This window comes from Schistocerca americana, chromosome 9 (assembly GCF_021461395.2).
Source record: "Schistocerca americana isolate TAMUIC-IGC-003095 chromosome 9, iqSchAmer2.1, whole genome shotgun sequence".
In the NCBI taxonomy this organism is placed as follows: domain Eukaryota; kingdom Metazoa; phylum Arthropoda; class Insecta; order Orthoptera; family Acrididae; genus Schistocerca; species Schistocerca americana.
In genome coordinates, this window is record NC_060127.1 from 82123971 (window position 1) to 82141249 (window position 17279).

General features: G+C 38.4%; 1 protein-coding gene across 1 annotated transcript in view; it reads right to left on the minus strand.

The window, feature by feature from the left end:
• The window catches only part of LOC124550869 (zinc finger FYVE domain-containing protein 1-like), a 102050-nt gene that overhangs the window by 59025 nt on the left and 25746 nt on the right, over window positions 1–17279 (minus strand). Inside the window, exon 5 of the mRNA XM_047125616.1 lies at window positions 4480–4646. Within this exon, the coding sequence (XP_046981572.1) occupies window positions 4480–4646 (167 nt within the window). The remainder of the gene's footprint in view (window positions 1–4479; window positions 4647–17279) is intronic.

Below are 17279 nucleotides of genomic sequence, written 5' to 3' on the forward strand. Positions count from 1 at the left end.
GCTATGTTTGTAAGCTAGAAATGTTTGTTTGGCACAATTGCTTGCAGATGCCTAGTTGTGTGCATGTTGGCACTTGTATTGGGACAGCCAGGTATACAGGAAGAAGGAGGAAGGAAAATGTGGTTGGAGTTTACCAACTCAAGGGCATCGACGGATAGCACTAGCCCCAACAGATAAGGAACACAAAGCGTATCGGCTGAGGCTGTGTCAGAGGAATCTCAAATGATTTAGCGGAAAACACAGAAACCCTGAAACGGAATGGTCAGACAGAGATTCTTGCGTTGAGGAAAGGTTAATTTGTTGATGCAAAGAGAAGCATAAGATACAAACTTCTAGGAACTCGCAAAAATTGGAAAATGAAAAAAAGGAAGGAAGGAAAATTGGGATGAACATCTCATCAATGATGAAATCATTAAAAGACAGAGCACAAGCTACAACTGGGGAAGGACACTGGCTGTGCCGTTTCAAGGGACTCTGCACAACGTCCTTGACAGCAAGTGTTCTTCAGAGACAAGGGTATCGTCACGAGTATCTAAATGACGTGTGATAGCACTATTCTTGTTCTCCATAGACATTAATGATCTGAAGGACAGGGTGAGCAGCAATGTGTGTTTGCTAATGACACTGTAGTAAACGACAAAGTATCATCGTTGGGTCACTGTAGGAAGATAAGGATGGCCTAGACAGTATTTCTACTTGGTGTGGTGAATGGCAGCTTGCTTTAAATTTAGAAAATTTTAAGTTTATGCAAATGAGTAGGACAAACAACCCTGTAAAGTTGAATACAATATTAGTGGAGTGTTACTTGACAGTCACAAAATATCTAAGCATAATGTTGAAAAGTGATGTGACATGGAACAAGCACTTAAACGACAGTAGTAGGGAATGTGAATAATTGACATCAGTTTACTGAGAGAATTTTACAGAAGTGTGGGGATCTGTAAAGGAGACTGTGTATAGAAGACGAGTGAGGTGCATTCTTGAGTACTCGTCAAGCATTTGGGATCCCCATCAGGTTGGATTAAAGGGAGACATCTGGGCAATTCAGAGGTATGCTGCTACATTTGTTACAGGTAGGTTTGATCAACATATGATAATTACGGAGATATTTCACAAACTCAAGCAGGAATCCCTGGAGGGAAAATGACGTACTTTTTGCAAAATACTATCGAGAAAATTTCGAGATGCGACATTTGCAGCTGACTGTAGCCAACATAGGGTTCGCTTAGTGACTGTGAGGTCAAGATTAAAGAAATTAATGCATATAGAAACTCGTTTTTTCACTTGCTCCATTTGCAAGTGTAACATGACAGGAAATGACTGGTAGGGGTACAAGGTACTCTCTGCAAAGCACTATATGGTGGGTTGTGTAGCATGTATGTAGATGTAGATATAGAATCATGTTCCATTTGACTTAAAACAATTCCGGGTAATCACAGAAAATCTAACTAGTCATGTCCAGATGGGGATTTGAAACGGCATCCTGTCAAAAACGAGTCTAGCTTTTTATCACTGGACCACTTCGTTTGAAGGCAAAAATTAGAATACATAAATCAGTTTATCTAAGGTGCTGGGTATTGTGGGCACAATGGGACAAGAAGAAGGAGGAGAAGCGACAGGATACACAATAAGCACAGGCTGAGACAAGCATGAGCCACTTAAGCCCTTGGTTACAAGACTACTTTAATTACACAGATCAAGAAAAGTTTTGCATCACCTCGGTTCCACGAGTTCCAGAACCTGTACAGGAAACTGGAATAGCGATCAACATAAGCATCATTTCCGACCTTTTTATTGCTCATGAAAACCACACACTGCCTGTTCTACCACCATACAGCGAGACCTTCAGAGGTGGTGGTCCAGATTGCTGTACACACTGGTAGCTCTAATACCCAGTAGACCATCCTCTTGCATTGATGCACGCCAGTATTCGTCATGGCATACTGTCCAAAAGTTCATCAAGGCACTGTTGGTCCAGATTGTCCCACTCCTCAAAGGCATCGGTGTAGATCCCACAGAGTGGTTGGTGGGTCACACTGTCCATAAACAGCCCTATTCAGTGCATCCCATGAATGTTCAGTAGAGTCCATGTCTGGAGAACATGCTGGCCACACCAGTTGGGCGATGCCGTTATCCTCTAGGAAGTCATTCACAAGATGTAAATGATGGGGGCATGAATTGTCATCCATGAAGATGAATGCCTCGCTAATATGCTGCTGATATGGTTGCACTATCAGTCAGAGGAGGGCATTCACATATCATACAGCCGTTATGGTGCCTTCCATGGCCACCAGCAGCATACGTCAGCCTCACATAGGCCACCCCAAAACAGCATGGAACCTCCACCTTGGTGCATGCTCTGGACAGTGTGTCTAAGGTGTTCAGCCTGACCGGGTTGCCTCCAAACACATCTCTGACAACTGTCAGGTTGAAGGCACATGTGACACTCATCGATGAAGAGTACATGATGCCAATCCTGAACAGTCCATTTGACATGTTGTTGGGCCCATCTGTACCACGTTGAACAGTGTCGTGGTTGCAAAGATGGACCTCACCATGGACGTCGGGAGTGAAGTGGTGCATCACACAGCCTATTGCACACAGTTTGAGCCATAACACAATGTCCTGTGGCTGCATGAAAAGCATTATTCAACATGGTGGCATTGCTGTCAGGGTTCCTCCGAGCCAAAATCCGTAGGTAGCGGTCATCCACTGCAGTTGCAGCCCTCGGGTGGCCTGAGCGAGGCATGTCATCGACAGTTTCTGTCTCTCTGTATCTCCTCCATGTCCGAACAACATCGCTTTGGTTCACTCCGAGATGCCTGGACGCTTCCCTTCTTGAGAGCCCTTCCTGGCATAAAGTAACAATGCGGGCGTGATTGAATTTGCGGTATTGACCATGTAGGCAGGGTTGAAATACAGACAACATGAGCTGTGTACCTCCTTCCTGGTGCAATGACGAACTGATTGGCTGTCGGACCGCTTCCGTCTAATAGGCGCTGCTCATGCATGGTTGTTTACATCTTTGGGCAGGTTTAGTGACATCTCCGAGCAGTCAATGGGACTGTGTCTGTGATACAATATCCACAGTCAACGTCTATCTTCAGGAGTTCTGGGAACTGGGGTAATGCAAAACTTTTTTTGATGTGTGTAATTTAGCAATTGGGAATTGCATGTATGTCCTAATCTCCCTTTTCCCCCATCTCTCTCTGTCCATCTCCCCCCCCCCCCCCTTTCTTTACTAATCACCTCCTCCCCCAATCTTTGTCATTCTCCTCCTACTTCCCCCCCCCCCCCCCCCCTTTCTCTCTGTTCATCTATTCCTAACTCGATCTCTGTCTACCTCCTCATCCCGCTCTCTCTTAACTTCAAGCCTTGTTTATTGGTGTTTTAAAGGAAACTTCGTTTGGAAAATGAAATAACTTAAAATGAATGGGTAAATCTGATGTGTTCATTTGTATATGGAGTATGAGAGAGGCATCTCCAATTGATGGGTCTGTGAGGAGAATGGATTTAATGACAAGTGTACTGCGAAGTTTTTAACTGTAAATGGATAGGATTACAAAGTTTCAGATGATCCAGACTCCATAGTAGTAGTATTCTAATCACAAGCTGATAATCTAAAAATACAACTTTTCCTGTTAAAACCGGCTGTGAGTAATAACGTGAACAGCAATCTGTTGTGTACACACAGTTTGTTTAAAATTGTATACAAGGACAAAGAATATATTTAAGATAAACAATTTGTGCAATGGCTTAAATTCCCTGATATTTAGTTAAAACAGACTGTGAGAAAGAAAATTAAGCCACCCAGTTTCATGGCACAATATTTTTCTCTTGCAGTAACCTGTATATTTTTGCTTGAAAAAATATACAGCCCATGTCCGTCTGAATGTTTATTGCAGAGATGGCAACAAATCGAAGAAAATTGATCAAGAACTTTTTAACATTTTTGCTAAAAATATTTCTTTTTTATATTTTATGTATACATTTATATAATATATACATTAAAATTATGTAGCCTATGTCCACCCAATTGTTTTTTAGAGTACTGTGTAAAAATTTACTTCAAATTGGTCAAGAATTTTCAGATTTTTGCAAGAACATTTTGAACTTTTATTAGAGTATCATGTGAAAATTTGAAGTAAATCGGTGAAGAACTGAGATTTTTAGTAAAATGTTAAAGTGTGACAATATGTAACCTATGTCTGTCTGAATGTTTATTAAGGTATTTTTTTGAAAACCTGAAGGAAATCAGTCAACTACTGTCCGAGACTTTTGCTAAAAACCTTACCTCCTTATATAGTATATATGTATTTATATACCACATATATTAAAAAGTGTACACTATGTCCGTATGAATGTTTATTAGACTATCATGTAATCACTTTTAGTAAATTGGTTAAGAACTTTTTGAGATTCTTGTTAACAACGTTAAACTATGACTTGTCTTTATATAGCAGTATAGATTTTATGCACCTGCAGCGGCCAGATGACATGTGGGGCCGGCCCTCTTTGGAATGCCCCATGCCGGCCTCACAGCGCCGCTCGCAGGACAGGCAACGGGCTGGGCAGCTGAAGTACTGGTCAGGAAACAGCGTGCGTGGCTGCACCTCCATCTCTCCACTGAACTTCTCGTTCAGTACCTGTCACACAGAAACAGCAGTAGCATTCAACTGATGTCACAGCATAGGACACACACACACACACACACAAAGTTAAATTATCACCTCTCCCAGAGCCACAAAATAATGTTGCTGCCTGTCTCCACTTTATCAACAGGCCGTGGCATGACTGTAGACATGTACTGACAAACAAACACAACAATTACTACGCCACTTTATTTTCTTGAGCTGACAATTAAAACTTTATGACTAGCCCTTGCAGTGCATGCTAAAGTTCTGTTCCTGGAAATGACTATATAGAAAAAGAAGGCAGTTAGCCAAAATAGTGCTCCATCCCGCAATATACACTAAGCTGAGTGACTAAGATAATGGAACAGTGATATGCACATTTACAGATATGTCGTAGTACTGTGTACACAAGGTATAAAAGGGCAGTGTATTGGCGGAGCTGTCATTTGTACTCATGTGATTCATAAGGAAAGATTTCCAATATGATTACGGCCACACATGTGCAATTACCAGATGTGGAATGGTAACTGGAGCTACACACATTGGACATTTTATTTCGGAAATCGGTAGAGAATTTAATATTTCAAGATCCACAGTGTCAAGTGTGCTGAGAATACCAGACTTTATGCATTACCTCTCAACATGGACAACACAGTGGCTGAGGGCCTTAACTTAATGACAGGGTAGTGGCATTTGCGTAGTGTTGTCTGAGCTAACATACAAGGAACACCGCATGAAATAACTGCACAAATGAATGTGAGATGTATGACGAATGTATCTGTTAGAAAGTGCAGTGAAATCTGGCATTACTGGGCTACAGCACCAGACGACTAACACAAGTGCCTTTGCTAATAGCATGATATCACCTGCAGCACTTCTCCCGGGCTCGTGATCGTATCGGTTGGACCCCAAACAACAAGAAAACTGTGGCCTGGTCAGATGAGTCTCAGCTTCAGTTGGTAATAGCTGATGGTAGTGTTTGAGTGCGGTGCAGACCTTACAAAGCCGTGGACCCAAGTTTTCAACAAGGCACAGTGCAAACTGGTGGTGGCTCCACAATGGTGTGGGCTGTGTTTACGAGGAATGGACTGGGTCCTCTGATCCAACTGAGGCCATTTGCAGCTATCGTGAACATCATATTCCCTAACGACAACTCAATTTTTATGGATGACAATGTGCCATGTTACGGGGTCATGACTGTTCACAATTGGTTTGAAGAACATATTGCACAATTCAAGAAAAAGATTTGGCTACCCAGATCGCCCAATATGAACCACACTGAACATTTATGGGACATAACTGAGAGGTCAGTTCATGCTCAAAATCCTGCACCAGCAATGCTTTCATAGTTATGTACAGTTATAGAGGCAGCACGGCTTAATATTTCTGTAGGGGACTTACAACGGCTTTGAGCTGCTGCACTACTCCGGATGACGTCACCTCAGTGTATTAGTATCCAGCTGTTTTAAGCCAGATCATTGTACTGTAACTCTTGTAATACATCACACCTCCCCCTAGATTAACTTGCTGTGTTTCAGTTTGTGGTTTGATGTAATGTTTTAGTTTCTATCTTTCTCATAAGGAATTCTTCATTATCAACTAGGCACTCACTTGAGAAATTTTATGTTTGCCACCGTACCACTTTCAGCTGTCTTGAATTAAATGAAAGAGTGAGCTGCAAATGGTACTTGTCTTCTCCAGGTACTTGTGAAGCTGAGCAGATGAAATGAGATCTGTTCATGTTTTTGTAACAAATGTGCCAAAATAAACGATGAGCCTCGAAACACACTGGCATGGACTACATTATTCATTAACCAATTTAATAATTTTGTATCTATTTTTAAGTAGGAGACAAAAGAGGGAATCCTGACACAAAGAAAAAGTTATGTTACACGTGGCAATGATGACAGGACTGAACTCTGATCTCTGGTGTCAGTACTTGATACAGAATTAATTTGAAGTAATAATTAACTATAATTTATGTGGTAACTAATTTATGCATATTTAGTTTTCATACACACAGACTATTAAATAAAATTTTTGTCTAAATGGTTAGCCATTCTCTTGGAACCTACCAAGCTGCAGCTTCAAGTTATTAAGTTCAACACATAGCCACTTTTGACAAGCAAGAAGAAGACAACACACATTGGTGACTACAATTGCTTACTGCAAAACTGTTATTCCATTTTTGAAGACAGAAAATTTGTTACTTACGACACCTACATCAGTTCTCTGCAAGATATGGTACAGTGTGTGGTGGTGGCTACATATTCTACCAGAATCACTTCCCTGTCTTCCTACTCTGTATTGCTTGCAGATGGCATGCAGGCAGAATACTGTCAACATCCTTCCATATGAACTGGAATTTCTATATTTTTATTTTCAACAGCACTTATAATGTGAGATATATGTCATACGAGATAATATACAGGGCGTTTGGAAACTCCTGTTCCAAACTTCTAGGACTTGTAGAGGAGAGTGAGTACATAATATTTTGAATAGGAACCAACATCCGGAAATGCACCGTTTTTGTTCTATGGCGATTTCTCAATTCAGATGTGTAGCTCCTACACCTCCGCTGAGGGAAAGAGAAATGGTCTTGTCCTGGTGTGCAGTAGGGTTGACAGCATGGTTCTTGGAAGCTGTGCCACTGAATGTCCATCAGGAAATGTAGTTTCAGCACGACGGCGCACCACCTCACTTCTTACATTGGGTTCTGAGACATTGCAGCAGATGATATAGTGAAAGATGTATAGGCTGAGATGGTCCATCCATGTGATCACCAGGTTAGCTCCTATGGACCACTTATTGTGGGGGGTCATATGTAAAGTTTAATTTATGAGACTCCTGTAGAGACAGAGGAAGATCTGCTGGCATGAGTTCTGGTGACTGCACTAGAAATTGAAGAGACGCCAGGTGGGATGGAGAATGTGTTCCAGGACATGCTTCATTGGTATAATATCTGTAGCAACTCTGGTGGTCGCCACATTGAACCACTGTTATAATGCATCAGTATCATAGGGTATGTAAAGTATGCTGGGTTCTTTTTTGTTTTGGAATAATGTAAATAAGCAATGCTAAAGTGTTACTACAAACAAATGTGCTTAAGTGATAAATAGAAATTTCATTATGTTTCCTTTCGAACTGTTACCTAATAACTGGACTGTCATGCCAAATTCACTTTCTCAAGCAAAAGTGGATAAGTTAAACATCTGAATTGAAACTATTATAGAACAGAAATGGGACACTTCCAGACATGGGTTCCGAATGCCCCACAGAAGAAGTAGTATGTTCTCCATTTGTTTTTGGACACAGTTTCTTGGAATTTTTAAATAAGGTTCTCTGTGGTGCAAAATATCTTTCCAAGGCTTTATCACTGTTGACTAAATGAACCCACAAAGAAGTCTGCATATCTTCTTTGAAAGTGTTTTTTTTTTCCTTCTCTCTCTCTCTCTCTCCCCCCCCCCCCCCCCCCCCATTCGTGAGTGAATTGCTCATCCTTGGGAGTCTTCCAATAAATCGAAGTCTGGCATCTGTTACCCCCACGTCCAGTGACAGTTAAATGGCCATTTTGCTTTAAATCTCTGTAGATAGTTACTCCTAATTATTTAATGATTACAGCAACTGACTGTCAATTATATAGCAAAACAATATTAGACCTTTTTACCTATTATGTACATTACATTAAGTTACACCAAGTCTCACCTGTCAATCTTTGCATCAAGTGCTGATCATCTGCAAGCCCTATAGGGTTATAGATGTTACGTACGAAAGATCACCACTAGCAAAACGCTTGACTGATTTGGAAATTTAGATGGTATTTTTACATGAAAATCTCAATGAAAAATGTGCCTGCACTCTGACAGTTCCACTGTCACACATTTTCATAACAACAACCAGTTCCACATTGAATATTGATATTTTGAGAGAAAAAATACAATTGAAAGTGATATTTCAGTGTATTATATGTGGCGATTATATCTTTGGTGTGCTGCAAAGATTGAATTGATGTCAGTTCATAGTACTTTGGTGAGCTGCGAACATTCAAATGATTTCTGTTTGTGGTTTATTTCTTTGGAAAAAATGCCACCAGTGAGGCATTGGTTGGTGTACGCACCGTACAGGCTACCTACACGATTGTCGAGCCAATGGGCCTGTCGGAGAGCGTAGACATCATTTAGGGGCAAACTGAATAAGAATTTCTCATTATGTTCTACTATAAATCCAGAACAATGAATTCTGATTTATTTCATTTCAATAAGTTCATGATCTTACTGAAATTGTTCTGTTTCAGTTCACACAAATTCAAGTAAAGATTCAGCTGGATGAATTCCTTCTCAACCAACTGACTAAACCACTGGAGATATAGACACACATTATACAATAAATATTTTCCATTAAACTGGCTGTGGGAAAGAATATATAAAGCTGTGTTAAGAAAATGCATGGTTTTCTTTTCCTTTTTAAAGAAAACAGGAAAGTTGTTTTTATGGCTAACTTTATGATCCCACCTGTTCGCAGACTCAAACAAAGCTAAATACTGTCATTAAGTCACTATTCTCACAGATATAGCAGCTGGTAAGGTCTCCCTCATGCCACGTATACTAATTTTGGCAACCGATTTACCCATTCACTGCGATTTGCATTCCCAATCAAGGTTGCATTTGCAATAATAATAAATAATGTCACAGAGTGAGGGGAGGAGGAGATGGATGTAAAGAAGAGAGAGGAGGATATGTACAAAGAGACGAGGGAAGAGGTGATGGATAAGGAAAGTGTGTGATAAGAGACTTACAGGGAGCAAAGGGAAGGTGATGAACAGAGATGGAGGTAGGAGGTGGAGGGTGGGGGAGGAGGGGGAGGACAAAGGGAGGGGGAGAGGGAAAGTGGGGGAGGGGGAAGAGGAGGAGATTAGGACATTCACTAGTTAGTTCACTAGTAATCCTAACATACATAGGTTGGAAACCAATGGTTTTCGTGACATGACGTGTTATGTTACATCAACACCTTATAACAGAGTCCCTGATGATCCAACCTGCAGATATGCACTCGAGGACAAACACATTACAACAAGTGTTCCTCATGGCCACTGTTCTCATGTGAAGACAGGCTACAGCATGACTCCTCATCAGTGCCCGTGCATGTTCCAAAATCCCAGGTGTGCTCCAAATGCATCAATAATCACCCACAATGCATTCCCAAAGCATTGACACTATTGATAGGGCTGGAATACACCAAAGCTTTTAAACATCCCCACACAAAAAAATCCAACAGGTTCAAGTTGGAGGATCTAGGAGGTCACAGTACTGGTGAGCCACAACTGGCAACACCAGAAACATGAAAAGTATGCTAGTACACCATCACACATGTACCACATATTCATCCTTCCCCACACAGAAAATCATCCAAATACTCTATTAGCTTATGGTGCAGGAAATGAAGGTACACATGGACAGTACGTTGCCAAGGTACGAAATGTGGCAGTATCACGGAAACCATTCATTTGCAGACCTTTGGTTACTAGGATTATTCACTTGTTCCATTGTCCTTTACTCAGCTCTTTCATTTGTACATGGGATAGTCAAACACATTGTATATTGTTCGTAGTAACAGTGAAGCTACACGACCTTGAAGCACAGAGGATGTGACATTCGTAAATATTATGTTTAGTCTGATGAAGTCTCGAATCCAATAGTGAATCTGTTCAAATATTCTGTAAGCAAGTATTTTGTTTAGTGCGGAACTGTACTGAAGATTTTCTGAAAGTCTCGAAATATGGCATCAACATGTAGCAACCTGCTGTTGTAAGGATCTTGAAAACCAGTGAATGAGCGAGACTGTACCTTCCAGTGCAAGACAGAAAAACACACACACAGTAAACAGTTATGTGATTTTGTGAATTCAATTGAAGAAATCTTACCATGGCTATAGAGAATCAATTACATTTTTGCTTCTGTGAATGTATTTCTTTTGAGTAAAACTCTTGTCTCTAACTTACTGTCCCATACAGCTCATTACTGGAAGAACCTGGAATCCAAATCTCAGCCATAAGGCTGTTATTGCTATCAAATCATTTCCTGTACCCTGGGTTTCAAGAAGGATTTTTGTGTGTTGTGCATGTATCCAGATGAAGGACCTGTTGCTGCAGAGTGAGGAGTGTGGTTTAATTTTATCTCACATCTCTCAAACACCTTCAGCAATTTGTTGTTGTACCTGAATGATAAAGATAGGTCTCCTACAGCAAATGATTTTGAGTAGGAATGTCATCAATTTCAATACATATAATTTTTAATGTTTTCCAGAATAATACTAAGCACAAACGTTGCAGAAAGATATGGCACAATACCAAGTTTGATGGAACAGTAAGTTACAATGAAGCAGTTACAACAGTTAATGTGTAGACACTCATCATTTGTCAGAATGAAAACCAATGGAAGTATTTACATTAATTTACGAACTGCTTGGAATGATTCCATATTTTGGCGATGTGTGTTTCTGAATGTTTAATCTTATGTGTGAAGATTAAATGAATCCATTTTTTCTGCATTGCTGTTTTTATTCAAGAAAAAATTATTGATTGCCAAATTTTGAATGGTTTCTCATTTTCATATACACACACATGAAAGAACAAAAATAGGGAAGGTGGGTTGTAAATAATATCAAATACTGCCTTATGATACAAAATTTGCATGTTGTAAAAATTAATTAGTCAATCATTGTTTTTATACTCTGTGATTTCCACAGGACAATGCAATTTTTGAAGACTATACAGGACTCAGCTTCCATATTTCATTTCTTTTGTTCTTTTACCTACACACAATTGAAAATGACAAAGTTTAGGCTGTAAAAGGCAGTGAGCTCAGTTACAGAAGTTTGTTATGCCTAGTTCCTCAACGTTATGCTGATCAGCGTTCAATTAGCTGTGCTGTCCAGGATTCTGTGTGAAATTACTTATCTTAAATTTTGTTTGAATAAATGTTTGTCGGTGATATGCAACACGCTACCTTCAAATATGACCAGGTACTACAAGGCTCCATTCCTGCAGAGCTTTAGTTATTCCTCTTAAATGGGCAGTTGTATACATCACTAAAGCACAGGATACACAATCTGCACAAGTTACCTTTTCATGGTTATAGTGAAGTTCCTTTATAAATATCAAAATAGTGCCAATTGGTATGTCCTGATACCTACATAAGGCATATAATCGTGTTGATCACAGTATTCTCACAGATAAACTAAAATTTTACGAGCTTTATGAGAAAGTACTGACTAACATTGGGAAACAAAGAAATTATTGGCACAATCTGACAAGAAGAAGGGATTAGTTGGTACAACACATTCTGACACGCCAAGGGATCACAATTTACTACTGGAAGAGAAAAAGAGAGAGAGAGAGAGAGAGAGAGAGAGAGAGAGGGGGGGGGGGGGGGGGACAGATTTGTACAGTAAGCAGATTCAGAAGGATGAAGGATGTAAGTTGCAGCAGTTACTCGGAGATGATGAGGCTTGCGCAGGATAGAGCAGCTTGGAGTGCTGCATCAAACCAGTCTTTGGACAGAAGACAACAACAACAACAACAACAACGTGAAACTAATGGTATAACCAACTGACGGATAATGTCATATGTAAGCAAAAGAATGCAGAAAGCTGCATTTAGACATTCAACCAATGTAGCCCAGGGACATTATTTTGACTGGGGAGAAATAACATATCAGGTTCCCCTAGGTTCAAACAAGGGCCCACTATTGTTCCTCATATGTGTAGATGATCTTTTGTCCAATATGCAACAAGCAGAATTAGTTCTTTTTGCAGATGACACAAGAATTGTAATCAATCCAAGCATACATACAGAAACAGAAGAAATGGTAAACAGTGTTCTTCAAAATATCATTGACTGGTTTTCAGTAAATGGTCTCAACGTCAATTTTAAAAAGACACAATGTATTCAATTCTGCACATACAGGGGTAGAATAGCAGTGATAAGTCTAACACATGGTGGGGAAATAATAAATAGAGTGGAAACTTCAAAAGTCTTAGGTGTCCATAGTGATGAGAATTTAAAATGGAAAAAGAACATTTTAGATCTTTTAATAGTTCAGACACATTCGTGCTTAGAATCACTGCAAATCTTGGGGGCAGACAGATCAGTAGCTCAACATTCGCATATTTTCATTCAATGTTATCATATGAAACTGAAGTTTGTTGTAAATAATCCACTGCAGTTCAAAAGGAACAATGATGTACATAATTACAGTACCAGAAAGAAAAATGACATTCGTTACTCCACATTAAGTTTGTCTTTAGCTCAAAAAAGAGTGTGCACAATGCTGTGATAAATATTTGATAACTTACTCAGTGATATAAGAATGTCTGACAGACAGCACAGTAAAACTTGAAAACAACTGAAAAAGTTGCTCCTTGACAACTCCTACTATTCTGTAGAACAACTTATATTATTGCAATTTGAAAAAGGTGGTGGGTAAGAATTACTAATTCGCATCTACAAAAAAAGCACACAATGCTGACAAAATTCAGCGTGCAGCCACATTTGCAAATTAATGTGCAATGTAAATATAAAATGACTCTTTGTACAACATTACAATTCATGGTGCAAGGGATTCATGGAACTTGAAACTAACTAAATATTGCAAAAATGTTACCAATTGTCCTGGAGAGGAAAGGCAGAAAATTCTGTACATCTTTAACTCCAAGACTAAATGAAAAACATACATTTACCTTTCTTTAAATAAACAAGACATTGAGATACTGTGTTGTGCATTCCTGTTGGCGCAGCGGGAGACAATGTTCATGAAAAATAAGCTTTTATCATGTAGTACGTAATAACTGTTGTTATTCAACCTCGATTAGTACTCAGCTAACATCTAAGTATGTTGGAGTGGATGAAATGCAGTGGAGTGGTACAATTAGAGGAGACTAAAATTTTTGGAAAGTAATGGTTTCTGTATTACAACAAATTCAAAAGGTTTCTGTATTAAAACATATCCAAAAGGTGAACTTAAGCCTTCAATTTTCATTTGTGTGCCTACAACCTGCTCAGAGCTTTCTCTATGTTCCTTTTCTATATCACAATTTGTTGTTTTCTCCCTTAACCATTTAAAAAATGATTAATAGTTATCAAAGTAATCTACAGATAACATCTGGAAAAGCTGCATTCCTACAATAATGTATTTTGTTATTAATTACAGAGCCATGCAGGACCTCCCTCATATTCAGTCTACAGAATACAATGTTTGAATTAACAAAATAACTAAACTGATGTACATGCAAGATACTACTGGCAGTGTGCAATGCAAAATCAACATTCAGTACTTTACAACACACAATAGGCACTCACCCAATCAAAGATTAAAAGTTACCAGGAAAAGAGCCACAACAATAATAATAATAATAATAATAATAATAATAATCAACTAAACAATCAGAGGAAAATGAAATCTTAAGATAGCCACAAGAACAAGCACAAATAGAACACGAAGTGACACACACGTTAGATATAGAAGAAAAATTTCAGCTGACATATATAGAATACAAAGACACAAATACAGACATTAGACCATTCTTGCATAGACCACCAAATAACCCACAAGTCGAAACAACAATAACAACTATCAACACAATCATACACAACAAAATAAATGAAAATACAAATATGGAAGAGTTACAACTACTGATTTATATAGGAGCACTCACTACACTAAATATACACACTAGGCAGAGATCAGAACCAACCAACACACAGAAGAAACCCACAAAACCAGCATGGCAATACAGGCTACAGATCAGAATAGAAAAACTGAGAAAAGACATCGGACAGCTAACACAATTTATAAGAAATGAAATATCAGACAAAAAACGAAAAAGGTTAGGTAAAATCTCACAACAAGAAGCGGTAGAGCAGTTAGATGAAAAGAAGCAGAAATTACAAGCACTGGCCAAATGACTTGGAAGATACAAAAAAAGTGAAAATAGAAGGAAACAAAACCAAACATTCAACACAAACCAAAAGAAATTTTACCAGACAATAGATAACACACACATTAAAATAGACAACACACATTAAAATAGACAGCCCACCAAACATAACAGACATGGAACACTTCTGGAGCAACATATGGTCAAACCCGGTACAACATAACGGGTATGCACGGTGGATACAAGCAGAAACAGACACATACAAGATGATACCACAAATGCCTGAAGAGATAATTTTGCAACATGAAGTCACCCAAGCAATTAATTCTACTCACAATTGGAAAGCCCCTGGAAAAGATAAAACAGCAAATATCTGGCTAAAGAAGTTCACCTCAACACATTCACATCTAACTAAATTATTTAACACGTCTAAAAACAAAGATGATGTGACTTACCAAACGAAAGCGCTGGCAGGTCAATAGACACACAAACAAACACAAATATACACGTGTTTGTTTGTGTGTCTATCAACCTGCCAGCGCTTTCGTTTGGTAAGTCACATTATCTTTGTTTTTATATATCTAAAAACAAAGATGATTTTACTTGCCAAATGAAAGTGCTGGCAAACCATATCATTAATTATAACCATCTTTGTTTTTAGATATATTTTTCCCACGTGGAATGTTTCCCTCTATTATATTCAAATCATTAAATTATTTAACAGTTACATTGCAGACCCACACACATTCCCTGATACACTTACACATCGAATAAACCTAAAGATCAAGCAGACACAGCAAACCCAGCTAAGTATCGCCCCATAACATGCCTACCAACAATATACAAAATATTAACTTCGGTCATTACACAGAAATTAATGACACATACAACACAGAACAAAATTATAAATGAAGAACAAAAAGGCTGTTGCAAAGGAGCACGAGGATGTAAAGAGCAACTGATAATAGATGCAGAGGTGGCATATCAAGCTAAAACTAAACAAAGGTCGCTACACTACGCATACATTGATTACCAAAAAGCTTTTGATAGTGTACCCCACTCATGGTTACTACAAATAATGGAAATATACAAAGTAGATCCTAAATTGATACAGTTCCTAAACATAGTAATGAAAAATTGGAAAACCACACTTAATATACAAACAAATTCAAATAATATCACATCACAGCCAATACAGATTAAGTGTAGAATATACCAAGGAGACTCATTAAGTCCTTTCTGGTTCTGCCTTGCTCTGAACCCCCTATCCAACATGCTAAATAATACAAATTATGGCTATAATATTACTGGAACATACCCACACAAAATCACACATTTGCTATACATGGATGATCTAAAACTACTGGCAGCAACAAAACAACTCAATCAATTACTAAAGATAACAGAAGTATTCAGCAATGATATAACTAAACAGCAAGATTACATATTGGATAACCACAGCGACTGCATAGAAGCGATGGAAAAAACAGATGCCTATAAATATCTAGGATACAGACAAAAAATAGGAATAGATAATACAAATATTAAAGAAGAACTAAAAGAAAAATATAGACAAAGACTAACAAAAATACTGAAAACAGAATTGACAGCAAGAAACAAGACAAAAGCTATAAATACTTATGCTATACCAATATTGACCTACTCATTTGGAGTAGTGAAATGGAGTAACACAGACCTAGAAGCACTCAATACACTTACACGATCACAAAGCCACAAATATAGAATACATCACACACATTCAGCAACAGAAAGATTCACATTAAGTAGAAAGGAAGGAGGAAGGGGATTTATTGACATAAAAAACCTACATTATGGACAGGTAGACAATTTAAGAAAATTCTTTATAGAACGAGCAGAAACTAGCAAAATACACAAAGCAATCACTCATATAAATACATCGGCTACAGCACTACAATTTCATAACTACCTCTACAACCCTTTAGATCACATAACATGGCTAAGAAAAGGCAATATATACAGTGGGACGGAGGGATTTATGATTGCAATACAGGATCAAACAATAAACACCAGATATTACAGCAAGCATATTATTAAAGATCCCAATACCACAACAGATAAATGCAGACGTTGCAAACAACAAATAGAAACAGTAGATCACATCACAAGTGGATGCACAATACTAGCAAATACAGAATACCCCAGAAGACATGACAATGTAGCAAAAATAATACATCAACAACTTGCCATACAACATAAACTAATAGAACAACACGTTCCCACATACAAGTATGCACCACAAAATGTATTGGAGAATGATGAATACAAATTATACTGGAACAGAACCACTATAACAGATAAAACAACACCACATAACAAACCTGACATCATACTCACCAATAAAAAGAAGAAATTAACACAACTAATCGAAATATCCATACCCAATACAACAAATATACAGAAGAAAACAGGAGAAAAAAATTGAAAAATATATACAACTGGCTGAGGAAGTCACGGACATGTGGCATCAGGATAAAGTTGACATTATACCGATTATACTATCAACTACAGGATTCATACCACACAATACCCACCAGTACATCAACGCAATACAGCTACATCCAAACTTATATATACAACTACAGAAATATGCAACTATTGATACTTGTTCCATTACCCGAAAATTCCTAAATGCAATGTAACATATACCGTACAGTTAAAAGGAAGTCACGC